The sequence below is a fragment of the Phycomyces blakesleeanus genome, assembly GCF_001638985.1.
Source record: "Phycomyces blakesleeanus NRRL 1555(-) unplaced genomic scaffold PHYBLscaffold_27, whole genome shotgun sequence".
In the NCBI taxonomy this organism is placed as follows: Eukaryota; Fungi; Mucoromycota; class Mucoromycetes; order Mucorales; family Phycomycetaceae; genus Phycomyces; species Phycomyces blakesleeanus.
The window spans coordinates 35,571-50,348 of NW_017265160.1; the positions used below are offsets into that span (position 1 = coordinate 35,571).

Genomic DNA, 14,778 nt, shown 5'->3' on the forward strand with positions numbered 1-14,778 from the left:
ATGTCCCTGATACCGGGATTGATTTGATATAGCTCTACGTCTCTCTTTCTCTATTATTCAATGCATATATATGCATCTAGCATAATCTTTATCTTTCGAACTTTAAAATGATAGGAATACTAAAAGATGCCTACTGGGAGAACATTCATTGTTGGACAGTTGAATTGCACGGACTGACAGACACATATATGTAATTAGCTGACAAGTTGACAAGTTTATTTTGAAAAAGAAAACAGGAGGCAACAATCAACAATCAACACCATTAGGAGTTTAGTTCCTGGATTTTGGTTTACTATATATATATTGATGAGAAGAAAATAACAATAGACAAATGATTATTATTATATTTGTAACTTTTTAACTTGTGGCATGTTTCTTGAATAGAATATCGCCTTCCACACACCAGAACAAAAGAATATTATCAGTTCAATTTGTTCAATTAAGCATCACTAGACAAATTATCAAAGGTATGTAAGCAAGCTCAGTGACATTAAATATACTTCATTTTAGGAAAAGGAGGGAAGGGAAAAATAAAGGCGTGAGGATGAAGATCAGTGCTAGTGAATCTGTAAATCTTACAGAAAATAAATGTCTGTGCGGATATTGAGAATTGTAATGACCCAAGAAAAAAATACCCCTTTCCTTTCTCAGTTGTAAAATAATAGAAAGAAAGAAAAAGGCAGTTCATACGGAGAATATTGTGTGTCATATCAGATCCTAAGCTTGGTCCTGAAATATATATGTAATATCACATAAGGACCAGAAGGGAGGAGTATGTACAGGAGAACACTAAACCCTGAGCAGGAGAAAAACAGAAATATATCTATATATCTACAGTATGGAATGTTTATTAGAGCTGAAAGAATAAACTTTATAGCAAAGATATACAGCAATAGTCATCATGTTCAAAAAACTACATAGCTCACACAAATTATCATCATCATTATTTGAAACAAATAAAATATTAGTAATTATATACAGTAGATTTGCTGTGTTCAGTGTATTTCAGCCAGTCAAATATATATATACAAAAAATAGAAGAAAGTGCACAGGCCGCTACTTTTTTTTTCGCTTAACTAACCATACTACAAGTCCTTGTTTTGAACATTTCATAGCGCACTTCTGGGTCTATATCATGTAAAACATAAGCTTTAGAATAGGTAAATCGAATCTTGCTCCCGAGAAGTATTCAAAACGACTTGACTTTGAGTGTGTGCACAATATATCTCGACTGTAATCGAGAGAATGGGATCTAAGCACACTAGAAAAGAAGTGTATATGTATGTGTTTAATATTTTTGTAGACATTAAGAATCTATACAAATATTCTTGAGCCAAAACGGCATTAAATTTCTCCCCCCCCCCCCCCATCTGATGTGATTCTTATTTTTTCTTTAACCAGTGTGCTGTCGTACTAGATTTGTTTTTTTTTTTTAAATGTTTTGGCGCTTAGAACCTTATTTGCTTTTGACGTACAAAGTTGTATGTTATGTTCTTATAATACAAAATATACAATATAATGCAGTACACACATGCATACATTAATCCTACAGTCTCTCAAAGCCGTAAAGCCTAAGCAAGATATACAAGCAGACTAAAAATACATAGATTATTTTGATTTTCTTGGGTGTTTTTAAATCCTCTTTGTACAAAGCTAGACTCTTATACCCAGTTATAATAATATTAGCAGCAGCCAGCCTGAATACAAGTATGGACACAATAAATATGAGCTGTGTTTAGTAAATAAGATTCTTGGATGAGCAGCTTGAGTATAAAGTTACAGTACGCCTGTTTGTGACTGATGTAAATACACATGAGAAAGAAAGAAATATTGATTACATTCTATTAAACAATTCAATGGATATGTAATCTGTGGGACAGCAGTACAACCAAGTACAAGTAAAGTTAAATACGCCCATGCCCCCCTCCCTCCCCAATTTCTTCCTTTCTTCCTTTCTTTTTATTTTTATTTGCTTTCCTATCCAACTTGACTCAACAATCATGTCTTATTCTAGCTCACGATTTGACCCTTCAGATTACCCTTATATAATAGGCATTGGTAACAAGCGTGTCTTATCAAACCCGCCTTTCGTCTATTCCAAAATGACCGCACTCTAACCAAAACTTAATTGTTTGCTTTAGATTTTGGTACGACTTATTCTGGGTGCTCATATTTCTACACAGAGGACAGTACAGGCGAAATATTAGAGATTACAGAATGGTAAATATATATATGCGTGCGTGTGTATGTGTTTAGTCTAGAGTAGCCAAAGAGTAATCATTCAAAAATGAAAATGAAAAACACGTTCTCATTGATATTTTACTTTATTTTATTTTACTTTACTTTACTTTCCTCAAGGCCTAAACAGCGTGGTGCTATTTACCCAAAAGTACCAACCGCGTCTCTTTACGAAGCAAATGGAAAACGGATGATTGCATGGGGAAATGATGCCATATTCAAAGCGCAACGCCCAAACAACAAGGATGTTCTGGTCGAAAGATTCAAACTGACTCTTGATCCAAATATAGCTAGTAAAGCTACACTTCCAAATGGATTGACGTCGCTTGAAGGTTCGTATAAAATTTGGGTTGTGGGTGGTAGTTTATCTTTGAGAAATAAAGAAAGTGATGATGCGTTATATATATATGTAACTTGCTGTCAATTAACCAATCAACCTACTTACCTTTATTTTTAAATTATGATATATATATATATATATATATATGTGATTAGTGATTACTGATTATCTCACTGCATTCCACGCTTATGTTCTTGAATACCTGGACCGAGTTCTGGGACACGTGTATCAACACTCGAAATCCAGATACTGCCTCACTGTTCCAGCCATGTGGGATGACCAAGCCAAAGCTACAATGCGAGAGGCGGCCATCTTGGCTGGAATTGTGTCCCGCGCTGATAACCCTGACCGGCTTGTCTTGACCAGCGAACCTGAAGCCGCGTCTCTGTTCTGTGAAAAGAAGTGCGACCAGTTTGAGCTTGAAGAAGGAAAACGGTTTATGATTTGCGATGCCGGAGGTGGAACGGTCGACTTGATCGTGTTTGGGATCGATGACAACAATGGAAAGAAGACTCTGCGTGAGATTACCAAGGGATCTGGAGCGTCTTGTGGATCCACTTTTCTGGATGCGCGTATGCGGAGAATCTTTAAAACCCGATTTGGAGAGTATTATCAAGATAACAAGCAGGCAATCAATCACATAATGAAGCAGTTTGTAACAGTGATAAAGGTAATTATATAAAAGAGAAAGTGTATATCTATTATCACTCTACTGTTGTGTAGATAGGTTTTTCTGCTACTAAATTTCCTCCTATCTCTGCTGTAGCCTCAATTTGAAAATGAAGATGACGAGTTTTTCTCTATGCCGATGTCACTAAAATTAAGTGAGGATGAGTTGTCTGAAATCGGGATAGAGGATGGAAAACTTCAAATATCGGTTGATGACCTTAGAGAAGAGGTGTTTGAACCTGTCGTTAAGCAGGTACTTGACCTGATTTCTGATCAAGTCAATCAAGCAAGAAAGAAATTGGACGCAGTGTTTCTTGTCGGAGGCTTTGGACAGTCTAAATACCTTCAGGAGCGTGTAAAGGAAACATTCGAGAGTAAGATTGGACTCATTGCGATGCCTGCGCGTGGTGAGCTTGCCGTTGTGAGAGGAGCAGTCATATTTGGATTGAGTCCTGGACGAGTGTCACATAGAGTTGCACGCCGAACCTATGGATTAGCTATGGATAGCCCATTTGACTATATCCAAGATCCAGCAGAGTACAAGTATATCGCTGCCGACGGTTCAGTAATGTGTAAAGGCCGATATATAGTATATGTGAACAAAGGCGAAACGATTGAAGCGGAAGAATGTGTTACACATAAGGCGTTCGCTTTCTACCCACAAAATATATCTGCTGGTATGTCGTGTGTGTGTGTGTGTTTTTTTTTTTTTAAAAAAAAAGCAATGATTCACAGTACTTACAATTTGTTATAGCCCTCTATGTATATGATGGTAATGAAGTACCTCCACGCTACACAACACACTATCGTGTTCGGAAGGTTTCGAATTTCACAATCAAAATGCCCTTTATTCCAAATGCTTACACCAATCAAAAGATTGGTGCTACATTGAACATGTACTTTGGCAATACTGAGATACTTGTAGAAATCAAAATACACGACAAAGTCTTTAGGAGTGCCTCTGAATACGCAGCACATGAACTCGAGAAGATCTCTGTACCGATAGACAGAGAAGAAGAAAGTGAAAATGATGATGATGATAAACCAGAATACTCTTTCATATAAATTCACATAAGACATACCACATCTATGAGTATCTTTTGCGCGACATAAGATCAACAAAAATCTAATATTTTATGGATTTCTGGCACCCTCCCTTCTACTTCACATATGTACTTTATTCTTATTTTTTTATTTAATAAAAAACTACCAAGGTGTAACATGCTAGTTGTAAACGACTTTTAGTTGAGTGCGTATATCTTAGTGTACATGACATTACACGGAATATCAGTAAAGTAGCCTGACGGAGACATTCATTCGTTCTGTGTGTATAACACCCTCTACATAAAAAAAACTAGCTGCCTTTACTTACAGCCCTCACAACAATTCGAATTTTTTTAAAAAAAAAAAAGCCACAAAAATCGTGACGCTTGAAATAAAATAAAAAAAAGGATCAACACACAAATCGATGTGCACACAATCATTTTAAGACCATAGTGAAAGATAATAATATTTTAGAGCCGATTTTATTTTTATTTTCATTTTAATTTGATTTTAATAATAAAATATTATTTAAATATTTGTATAATAAAATAGCATTAATCAGAAAGCCACAAAGTAGCAAGGAGACTGTGTAATCAGATGACGATTCATTCTAACTCCCAATATTTCATCATATGGAAAATTATATCTTTGTTGAGGTGCTTAAAAGCAACCTCGAACAGATCATTTTCCTACTAATGGTAAGGAAACAAAAAGAATGCAGGGAAATCAACCCTTTTTATAGTTTTATTTTTCCTATGAAAAGTGGAGGCTTGGTTGACGGAGATGTTAATTCTTTTTTCTCTGTCACAAAAATTTATTGGACTGTAACTTGACTGCTACTCGAGTTCCTTACTGTACTGTATTGTACTGTACTGTACTGTACTGTACTATACTATAGTGTAGTGTAGTGTAGTGTATTTGGTATTTCTTTAGTTTGTTCAAATCGTTTGCTCGAGTAACAAAGCTGACCTGTTAATTATTGTGGGTTGTATTTGATATGAAACAATACAAAAATGATGATAGTGATTCTTGGAATTTAATATAAACAACAAATATATGTACAACATCGTTTCTTGGAAATGAGGTCGTACACTCGATCATTTCTCTTTATATACTCATACACATAAAAAGAAAAGGCGGAAATTGTTCATTTAATGATTTTATAATGGGTGAGGTTCATAGGCTTCTTATTTAAGCAAAAATAATGATAGAAACCCTCCCTTTGAAAAGGTTGTTTTAAATAAATCTTTTTTTTTGGTTTTTATAATTTTCAATTATTCTCGCAGTCTAAGTTTAATTGGATTAATGAGTGAATAAGGAAGATATGCTATTTTTGCTACAAGGTACTTCTAACTAAATTTCTCAGTATAGACTGTCTATAAATGTGGGGGATAATAGAAAGTATACTACTTTGGGGTTTTTTTTCACTTTATTTCTTTGGTGCACAAAGCTGTGTCAAGAATTAAGCAAACAAATAAATAAAAGAATATCGTCAGGACAAATCCCAATACGATCTTGGTCCGTATAAGATCAAATTATTATACACAGATAAAATAGCATCATTCATTTGTTCACATCTTCAAATAGGGTTTTACTTGACAAGGAATAATGCTTATATATAAGAAAGTCTATATGGTACAAGTACAGCCTAGTCTAAAGAGAGAGAGAGATAGGATATTTCCATTAACCAAAAAAAAAGAACTACAGTATTCTGATGGTAAGAAAACTTTATTTCTCTATAGACGCTTCTAAAGAAATCTATTGAAATCTTCTTGGAATTCTAATATCATTCAATGTTTTGACAATATACTTTCAAGATAAACATTACGTACCATTAGACATCATTTATCTCTCGCCTGAAAATGTACCAAGCCGAAATCATGGTTCTTATTTTTCAGAGCAAAATATACGGAACACACATACAAATAGTGAAAGCTTGTAGAAAGTATATTTTGAAAGTATCAGCTGCTAACAAAAAAAGTGCAAAAAAGTGCTGAGGATTATCCAAAAGACACCATTGCAAAAGAAGGCTCAAAGAAGTTTTGCCTTTCCAGGGGGTGGGATATAGTGATGAGCGATTTGTCTTTATTTGAGTATTATCGAAAAATGGTGACATAATAATAAAAGCTTGGGCGCTTTTGCCTTTGTTTTCTTTTAAAGCCCTGTGGACTCTCCTAATAATCAATACAGTTGGAAGAAGTATAAGCACCATATAATTTTACGGAAGAAAAGCTTGTTGGGACTAGAAGCTACCAAGAAAGAAAAAAGTATAAAAAGATCTTCCGGAGATCTCCGGGCCTTTGAGAGAAAACACGACTTGGATTGCCTGCCTGTAAATGGTCATTTGGACCTTTTACAAACTACGTAAAAGAAAAATCGCTCGAATGGAATAATCTCATCAGCTGACCAATTGGGAGGAGATATGATGTGAAGAATACGAAAGTTTTATTGACACAGCTTTTGAAGATTCCAGGATCACATGTATGGCGCGAGTAAACTATGTTTATTAAATCTAACCAATTTTAATTTATTAATTTTTATAGTGTCGACAAAGAGGAAAATCAGCAAAGGTATCCCCTCGACTAGTATGAACACCAGGAAGTACTTTGGTTGGCTTTAAGAGGATGAAAAGAAAGTTAAGATGAAACATAATGAATTTGGCCTTGCTTTTGCCAGTTTTTAGAGTAGGGTTTGTTGTGAATATGGTAAAGATGACCAGACAAAGAAAAAAAAAGGTATATAAGAAATATATGCTATAGAAGCTGTACGACAAATAACCAAGAAAATACAACTCATTAGAAATGATTTGATCCTCCCACTCTTTTGAACTTTCCCCTGTTTGACAAGTGGGAAATCATGCAATATTTTCAATTTGTTCACATCATTTACTATCTTTGTTTTTACATATAGAGAAAACGCTCAGAATGGTCTTGTGCGATGCACCAACCAGATATGTATACCCAAATTAGTCCCACACACAGATACAAAAAAAACGACTTACTTACCAGAAGTAGGTTGGGTCAGCAGTAATAGGGTTAGAATGCTATAGACCAAACAAGATTATTAATGTTAAACACATAAAAGTTTGTTTAACAAATCAATATTGACCTTGAAAAAAGAATATGATATAATTCATCTGAAGCCCTAACCACGAAGGTCTTTATGGGAAAATGATAATATAAATTATATACAATATTGAACAAGGCCCTTTTGGCTAAAGAAACATTTGTGCTGTGTCTGTAACCGTATGGGTTTGTATTATTTTTGAAGAAATACACCGTGTTACTTGCGTTGTATTGCTTACTCAAAAATACATTTTCCCTTTTTCTTTTTTAAGAAATAAAATAAAAATACGTTATGTACATATATGTACATATTAGCCTAAAAGGTTTAACCCCTCATATTTTATGATATACCATCTGATTGATCGATTGATAGACTTTTTATACTTTACTTTACTTTACCTACATACCACTTTAATCTTATCCGTGCTACTAAATTTTCCCTTTCTTACTAAAAACTAAAAGTGCTCCATAGATACAATTCAGCTTCATCAAATAATATATTATTATTCTTAAATTTTTTTTCTAAAAAGAAAAAAAAAAAAAAGAAGCATAGACTGCAGTGTCAAATACTTTCTACATTCAATAAATATAAATTCCGAGTGTGGTAATGATGTATGCTTATGTAACTTGTATATTTATATATATGTGTATATGTTTTCTTTACCTATACGACTGTCCGGTAGGTAATCCCAAATCAGTATAAATACTTGTTTAATTATCACTATTGTCAATCGTATTTTTTCCTATTCTTTCTATTTAATAAAACTGGCTATATAAACCAATCCTATTGTCTTTAAAGTACTGCTGGTTTGTTACAGATATCAAGATTCTAAAATTTTATAAATCCAAATGGGATTCATTGTCATGCGAGGCATTTCATAAAAAGCATCTCACATTTGAGTTGAATGACTAGGCTCATTGGTTCTAAAATCACATTTTTGAGTCTTACTCGGAACATTTAACTTGATAAATAAATGACAAGAGCAGTAATGATAAAAACAAAGACACTAAGTGACATATATATATATATGCAGGCACAGATATTGTTGAACCATGACGTTGTTGTTAACGACTAGCGAGTTGTCATCAGATCTAAATGTAAAGCATTTTACTATTATAGAAAGAAAACATAGAGTATTTAACAAACCTCACTTTTGATACTGTAATACTTGAGAATTAAAGGTCATTCTTCATTCATTCACTCATGTTAACTTCTTGGTCAATAATAAAAAAAAAAAGTCATATCGGAAGACCGGAAGAGATCTCCGGCATAAATCCAGCCAGTCCGAAATTGGCGTTTGATGTCAAATTTGTGACTCGTTTGGTTCATGATACGCTTTATCATTATGCTGCAACTTTTTATTTTATTGGGCGAGTCGCTGTGTTTGTCGTGCGGCTATTAAACAAATTAATATGCAAGTAGAAAGATGCAAAAGACTTGATTATGTACATATATACATGTCCAAGCGATATTTGCTGCCAGCAACCACCAATTGTGCAATAAAATGCTCAACGATCTTATTGGTTTACGCATAATCAAAATGGAGTTCTCTAAAAAAAAAACCAGATACCCTAGTGAAGGTATTTCCTTTCTTCCGCCAGATTGATTTCATATACTGTAATCCAAACACTTTTTTTTTTGAAAGAAGATACCAGGATTACAGGTCCAATAGTTCGGTTGGAGATAAAAAAGATACCACCACTGGCTCATAAAAACGTTTTGCTTCTTTTAGCAGCAGAAGATTGACTAAACCAATAAACGAATACATAAGAACGATTTTTTTTAAAAAAAGGGTACCAAGATGATGATGGTAATTATATAGAGCATAATTAATAATTCTGACCACCCCTTCTTTTTGTTTGATATATATATATAAGATGTATGGTTATCATTTTAGTAGATAGAGGAAAGACCAAAAATGATATATGACAGACTACTGTCTTGAACACAGTGGTCAATTGTTGTAAAGAGACGTGATCAAAAAAGAATGAGAGGGCAAGAAGATTGCTGTAATTTGTAAATATATGATAAAGTATTTATTTATATAAATAGGGTTGGAGGTGGATATTTCAAATATTGGATTTAGCAATGGTCAATGCGACTATTCTAGTTATATATATGTATACATGTATGTATATAAAGGGATAAGACAAATTCATATGAATCAGTCGATAGTATTCCTAAACATTTTGATATACATATTGGCAAGGTGATTAATTTGTTTCTCTATAGAATATAACAAATGGTATTGAAGCAAATTTATAGGTAACAAGTGGACATTGATGTATTCTAGTAAGACCATCATTACTACCAAGTTCTCTTTATTTGTTAGGCACACAAAATAGCCAATAGTTCTGTGATTTGATTTTGCAATATAGCTGATCAATAGATATAGATCATCTTGGTTTATTTATAGTAGGAAACCTAAATCTTTATACAGCCATGAATATGACGATGAGAATAAGAATACGAGGAAGAAGTATAAAGAGGACCTGTTTAATTATGTAAAGTTTTATTGGGTTCGGTACACCAAGACTGGAATAAAATAAGAAGTGTATGTGCAAAGAGGTTTTCATTCTATTTGTGTAATCTAGACTAGACTATATTATATTTATATTATATTATATTATATTATTTTGTGCACAGTATACTATAGTGTTAGTGCAATAGTGTACAAGTAGGTGGGTGTGTTTCAATCTTAATTCCAGATATGGTGCTATAGTCAAGGGCCTGACATAATCAGGGTTATCCTGGGATAATCTTGGGACGACTTCAATTTTGGATTCACAAGCCACAAGGAAAACGCAGGAGAATTTCTAGGTAACCAAAAGATTCCTTTAGGATTTCGGACCATTTTCTTTTTGAACTTGTTTGTTTCTTCTGTTTGTGAATATTTTTTTGTACTTATTTTTGGAGTATTGGGTTTTGTTGTCGGGTCAAGAAACATGCCACATCCAAAGTAAGTAAGAAAATATATATAAAAAATATAAAATACAAAATACAAAAAAAAAGGCTCATGGAATCTTTTCTCTTTTTTTTTTTTTTTTTTAACTGGGAAAGCGGGTAGTGAATCCGTATTATTTTTTTTGAACCTATAGGATGAAGCCAATGAAAACCCTAATAAGAATATTATATGTATATAGATAGAATGATTTGATTGCAATCTTTTTTTTTTTTTTTTTTTTTGTTGAGGAATTCCTAGAACTGTCTTCCTCTCTTATACTTTGGCTGTCTTGATTTTTTTGGCCTCCTTTATTTGTTACAATTGCCTTGTTAAAGACATTTGTATTTATAAATATCTAAATATAATTATTTATGTATTGAAAATAAGAAGAAAAAGTACAAATCATCAGATTTCTGCACTTTTTTCTTTCATAAATAATAAAAATAATAATAAAAAGTACATGTAATTTTAATAAGGAAAATAAGCGATTTTCTTACTTTGCCCGAAATTTGCCATCTCACCAGCCAAATAGAACAAACAGGGTCGCCACCGTTTTATCATCACTATCAGAATTACCCTGAAAATCACTTTCTATTTCCTCGAGTTACATTGACTTTTTACTCATTCATACATTCATTTAATATGCACAGCAATACTCTTATTTATTTATTTTTATATATATATTTATCTGAATAATACAATAGAGTGATCTATGGCTTAGATGGGGATTACGATTAGGGTACATTGTCCGTATGAAAATATAAAACAATGATTCTTTGTTTGATCTCCCTATTGATTTGATTACTTGAATATTAGACATTTTGTACATTTTTGATAAATACAGTAGTGAGATGTTGTATCTATCTCTGGACATGCAAAATATAAAGAATAAAGTAGAACAATATAATCTATTGATTGAATCAGATGGGTAGAAACACTTCATATTTTTGTTGGCGTAAATTTGATAGATAGCCAGATAGCCAAATGCACTGTGTTAAGGGTAATAATAGAGAAGTTTCATAAAATTTTGTAATGAATTCTTTTTTTCTTTCTTTTTTGAACTGAAAAGTATCCTGATTTCACAAGAGGCACACAAAATAACGAGAGAGAAAGAATCTGGAACATTTACAGACTCAACCTCCACATTTGCACGTTTGTACCATTTTTTTTTATTTTTTATTTTTTTCTTTGAATCTTTAACTATTTAAACAGCTCAAAATTTGCATGAATTTTAATTTTTTTTCTCTTTCTTTTCTTCACTTAATTCTTTATCAATTTCCTTTACACATCATATAATTATTTTTTATATAAAATAAAACCCCAAAAACATATAGATAATAAAATAAAAAGGGTAACCAAGGCAACCAAACCAAACCAAGCCAAACCAAGCCAAACCACACCAAACAAAACAAAAACAACTCTAAATCAACAAAAACAACAAAAGATAATGTCTTCTCCAGACGATCACTTCATCATCCCTCAGGTCACTAGTGAAAACACCTTGTTTGAATTCAAAGACAAGAAGCCTTCTAGACAGGCCAGCAACGAAAACATGGATCCCGAATACTTCTTGCACCGTGCCAACCGCTTTGACAGCTACGACGAAGAAAAGGATGCCAACCCAACCCACGCTAGCCATCCCAATGGTTACCAGCCTGTCACTAGTGTCTATCCCACCGGAGATCCCAGAGGTCCCGCCGGTGATTGTCACATGGGAAACTTTGGTGCACTTGGTAAATATATATATATATTTATTTATTATTTTTCTTATGTATTAACTTTTTTTTTATTGTAGCCATCTTGTCTTTTGCCGTTGTTACTTCACTCTTGGCTACCAACAACCTGTTCTTGCCTGACAAGCCAAATAACATTATTTTCCCAACCGCATTAGTGTTTGGTGGTTTTGCTCAAGTTGTTGCTGGGTAATACATATTTAATATATCTCCATCGTTACTATTCATCAATATACTAATACTATTCCTTTCATAGATTCATGTGCTTTTTCCGTGGGAAAACATTCAATGGTACCCTGTTTGTGTCTTATGGTTCTTTCTGGCTGGGTAACGGAATGATGATGCACCCCGGACTCCATACTGCGTATGATGCCTATACTGATAAACACGATCTCGATATTGCCAATGCTTACTATCACTTTGTCTGGGCAATCTACACCATTCTCAATGTCGGCATCTCTATGAAGGTCCGGGGGGGAAACTTCTTGCTTACCTTTAACTTGTTCTTCGTATTCTGTACCCTGTTCCTCGAAGGCTTCTTCTATACTACCGGTCATATCGTCATTCTTCGAATCTCAGGTGTCACAGCCTATCTGGCAGCTATCGGTGCATTCTACTCGGGTGTGGTTGATATTTTGGAAGAACAAGGCGTAGAACTCCCAATAGGTGTCTACAAGAAGAAATAGAAGAGCTATTTTATATATATATAAAAAAAAATCAATTCAGAAAGACAATAGAAGTCCCATATATTATTTATTATCTTGTATAAAATAACACCTCACCAACCCACCTAACAACAACAACAATAATAATAATAATAATAATAATAATGTTAAATATTAAACAATGTTAAATAATGTCAAATAGCAAAATAACCATAGCAACAAATAACAACAACAGCAATAATAATAATAACTATTATCAATTTAGAGTTCACTTTATATTTTATTTGATATCTTTCCTTACTTCCTTCTTTGTCTTGTTTTTTCTTGTATTTTTATATTTTTATATATTTCAAACATTCAAATTAAACTACACCAAAAAAAACTCTCCACTTTTTCCAGCTTTTTTTTTGATTTATTTATTTATTTGGTCCGTGTCACTTATAGTATATATATATAATATATAATATATAATATATATATTATTAATCAATTCAATTCAATTCACTTCAATTCACTTCAATTCAATTCAACAATTTTATTTTTATTTATTTTATTTTTTTAATTGAATTCAATTGAATTCAGCAAGATTCATTCTCATCTTTAAATGTTGGGTCTACTTGTGTTCTGCTTATCCAACTTTGGAGAACATCGTCTAAATCAACAGAATCCTGACTAGATCGACGACGTGTGGGAAAAATAAAACTATCGGCCTCCACTTCACTATCGTCATCTAGGTCATCAAGATCATCAATATCTAGACCATTGTTACTACTATTTTTCTTGCTGCTGTTGGGTGTACTGGTCGCATTTAGATCATTTGCTTCCAAGGGGTTCTCAATCGTTATATTCAAGTCAGATAACCGGCGAATATCAACACCCGAAGGCATCAAATGGAAATTGCGTCGATTTTGTAACTATAAAAAAATATTTATAAATATATAGTTTTCTTGTTGTTGTTATTGTTGTAACATATGTCTTTATCTCCACACGCACATGCACACATAAGCGCGCGCGCGTGTATAAAGATGGGGTTGAAGGAGAGTGAATTATTATTATTATTATTACTATTAGCTTAAAATTATAGCCTTTTGATTTTTATTCCAAGCCCAAAAAAGATATTATATATGTATAAAGAAGGGAATTTGTATTACACTAAATACATGTATTTTAAATATACAGGAAAACTTACTGATTGTAGGTCTTTCTCTAGTCGTTGCTTTAAATCCTCAAAACCATAAAGACATTCATGAATCAGGTCGGCAAAACCTGCGGGTTGTTCAAACGCGGGGTCAAATAGATAAGACGATTAATACACATATAATATTTTTATAATAGCTTTTGAAGTATATCTTTCTTTGTTTTGTGCGACTTTCAAACTTACAAGATTGCCTAAAGAAATCTAAATCTCCTTGATCCGAATCAGAGTCATTTATTTCTCCATCTTGATTGGCACTACCACTGCGAGTATGATGGTCATTATACTTTTGGTTGTCGAAATCTCGGATTCCTTTCCAGCCATCTCCAAGATCAACTCCAGCAGCATCGTCATCTTCTTCTTCTTCTTCCTCCTCGTCTTCTGGCTCAACAGAGAGCAACGATGAAGGCGAGGATGATAAGAGCGTTTTTTGTTGGTGCAAGGCACTCTTTCCATCATCTTTGGTATTGTTAGTGTCGATTACTGATTGGATTCCGCTTTCAAACCCAACCACTCGTTCAAGTGTCTCCTCCACATCATCGTCAATCGTGTCGATAAACCCGTGCACTGGGCCTGGCGAAACCCTCACATCATAGTACACAAAGATCTGGTCCTCAAAATCAACGTAGAACAAACACGGCACATTGTGCCCCGGCGCAACAGCGTACAGCCCGGCCGTAAAAGCACATACTCTGCCCTCAAAAGCAAACTTGACAAGCTGAAACTTTACTGCATTTTTATAGGTTTATAGACTTAGATTGTCAAAGGCGTTGAAAGTAATTATAATCATGATTCTTACCTTTCAAGTCTTTGTCTTTGTCTTTGTCTTTATCGTCGCTTGGATTTTGACCTTGATTTTCTTTTTCTTTTTCGTTTTCAATTCG

General features: G+C 33.5%; 3 protein-coding genes across 3 annotated transcripts; all 3 read left to right on the forward strand.

The window, feature by feature from the left end:
• Positions 1 to 1,967: 1,967 nt before the first annotated feature.
• Positions 1,968 to 4,473, forward strand: PHYBLDRAFT_183373 (hypothetical protein). Its single transcript, XM_018438761.1, has 6 exons — positions 1,968 to 2,058; positions 2,142 to 2,220; positions 2,359 to 2,570; positions 2,734 to 3,248; positions 3,345 to 3,924; positions 4,002 to 4,473. The coding sequence occupies exons 1-6, from the start codon at positions 2,001 to 2,003 to the stop codon at positions 4,310 to 4,312; spliced, it is 1,755 nt and encodes a 584-aa protein (XP_018285840.1). The 5' UTR covers positions 1,968 to 2,000; the 3' UTR covers positions 4,313 to 4,473.
• Positions 4,474 to 6,005: 1,532 nt separating this feature from the next.
• On the forward strand, positions 6,006 to 8,269 carry PHYBLDRAFT_173718 (hypothetical protein; the record flags this gene model as incomplete). Its single annotated transcript, XM_018437092.1, has 6 exons — positions 6,006 to 6,008; positions 6,130 to 6,236; positions 6,452 to 6,655; positions 6,835 to 6,861; positions 7,202 to 7,325; positions 8,156 to 8,269. The coding sequence occupies 6 exons, from the start codon at positions 6,006 to 6,008 to the stop codon at positions 8,267 to 8,269; spliced, it is 579 nt and encodes a 192-aa protein (XP_018285841.1).
• A 3,479-nt stretch (positions 8,270 to 11,748) lies between these two features.
• Positions 11,749 to 12,720, forward strand: PHYBLDRAFT_173719 (hypothetical protein; the record flags this gene model as incomplete). The annotated part of the gene is made up of 3 exons (XM_018437093.1): positions 11,749 to 12,034; positions 12,097 to 12,223; positions 12,291 to 12,720. The coding sequence occupies 3 exons, from the start codon at positions 11,749 to 11,751 to the stop codon at positions 12,718 to 12,720; spliced, it is 843 nt and encodes a 280-aa protein (XP_018285842.1).
• Between the last annotated feature and the right edge of the window lie 2,058 nt (positions 12,721 to 14,778).

Excerpts from the sequence above, each read along its gene's own strand:
- PHYBLDRAFT_183373 (XM_018438761.1), top strand. The coding sequence starts at position 2,001 with ATGTCTTATTCTAGCTCACGATTTGACCCTTCAGATTACCCTTATATA. Across the intron at positions 2,059-2,141 it reads CCCTTATATAATAGGCATTG|ATTTTGGTACGACTTATTCT; the intron begins GTAACAAGCGTG and ends TGTTTGCTTTAG. Across the intron at positions 2,221-2,358 it reads ATATTAGAGATTACAGAATG|GCCTAAACAGCGTGGTGCTA; the intron begins GTAAATATATAT and ends ACTTTCCTCAAG.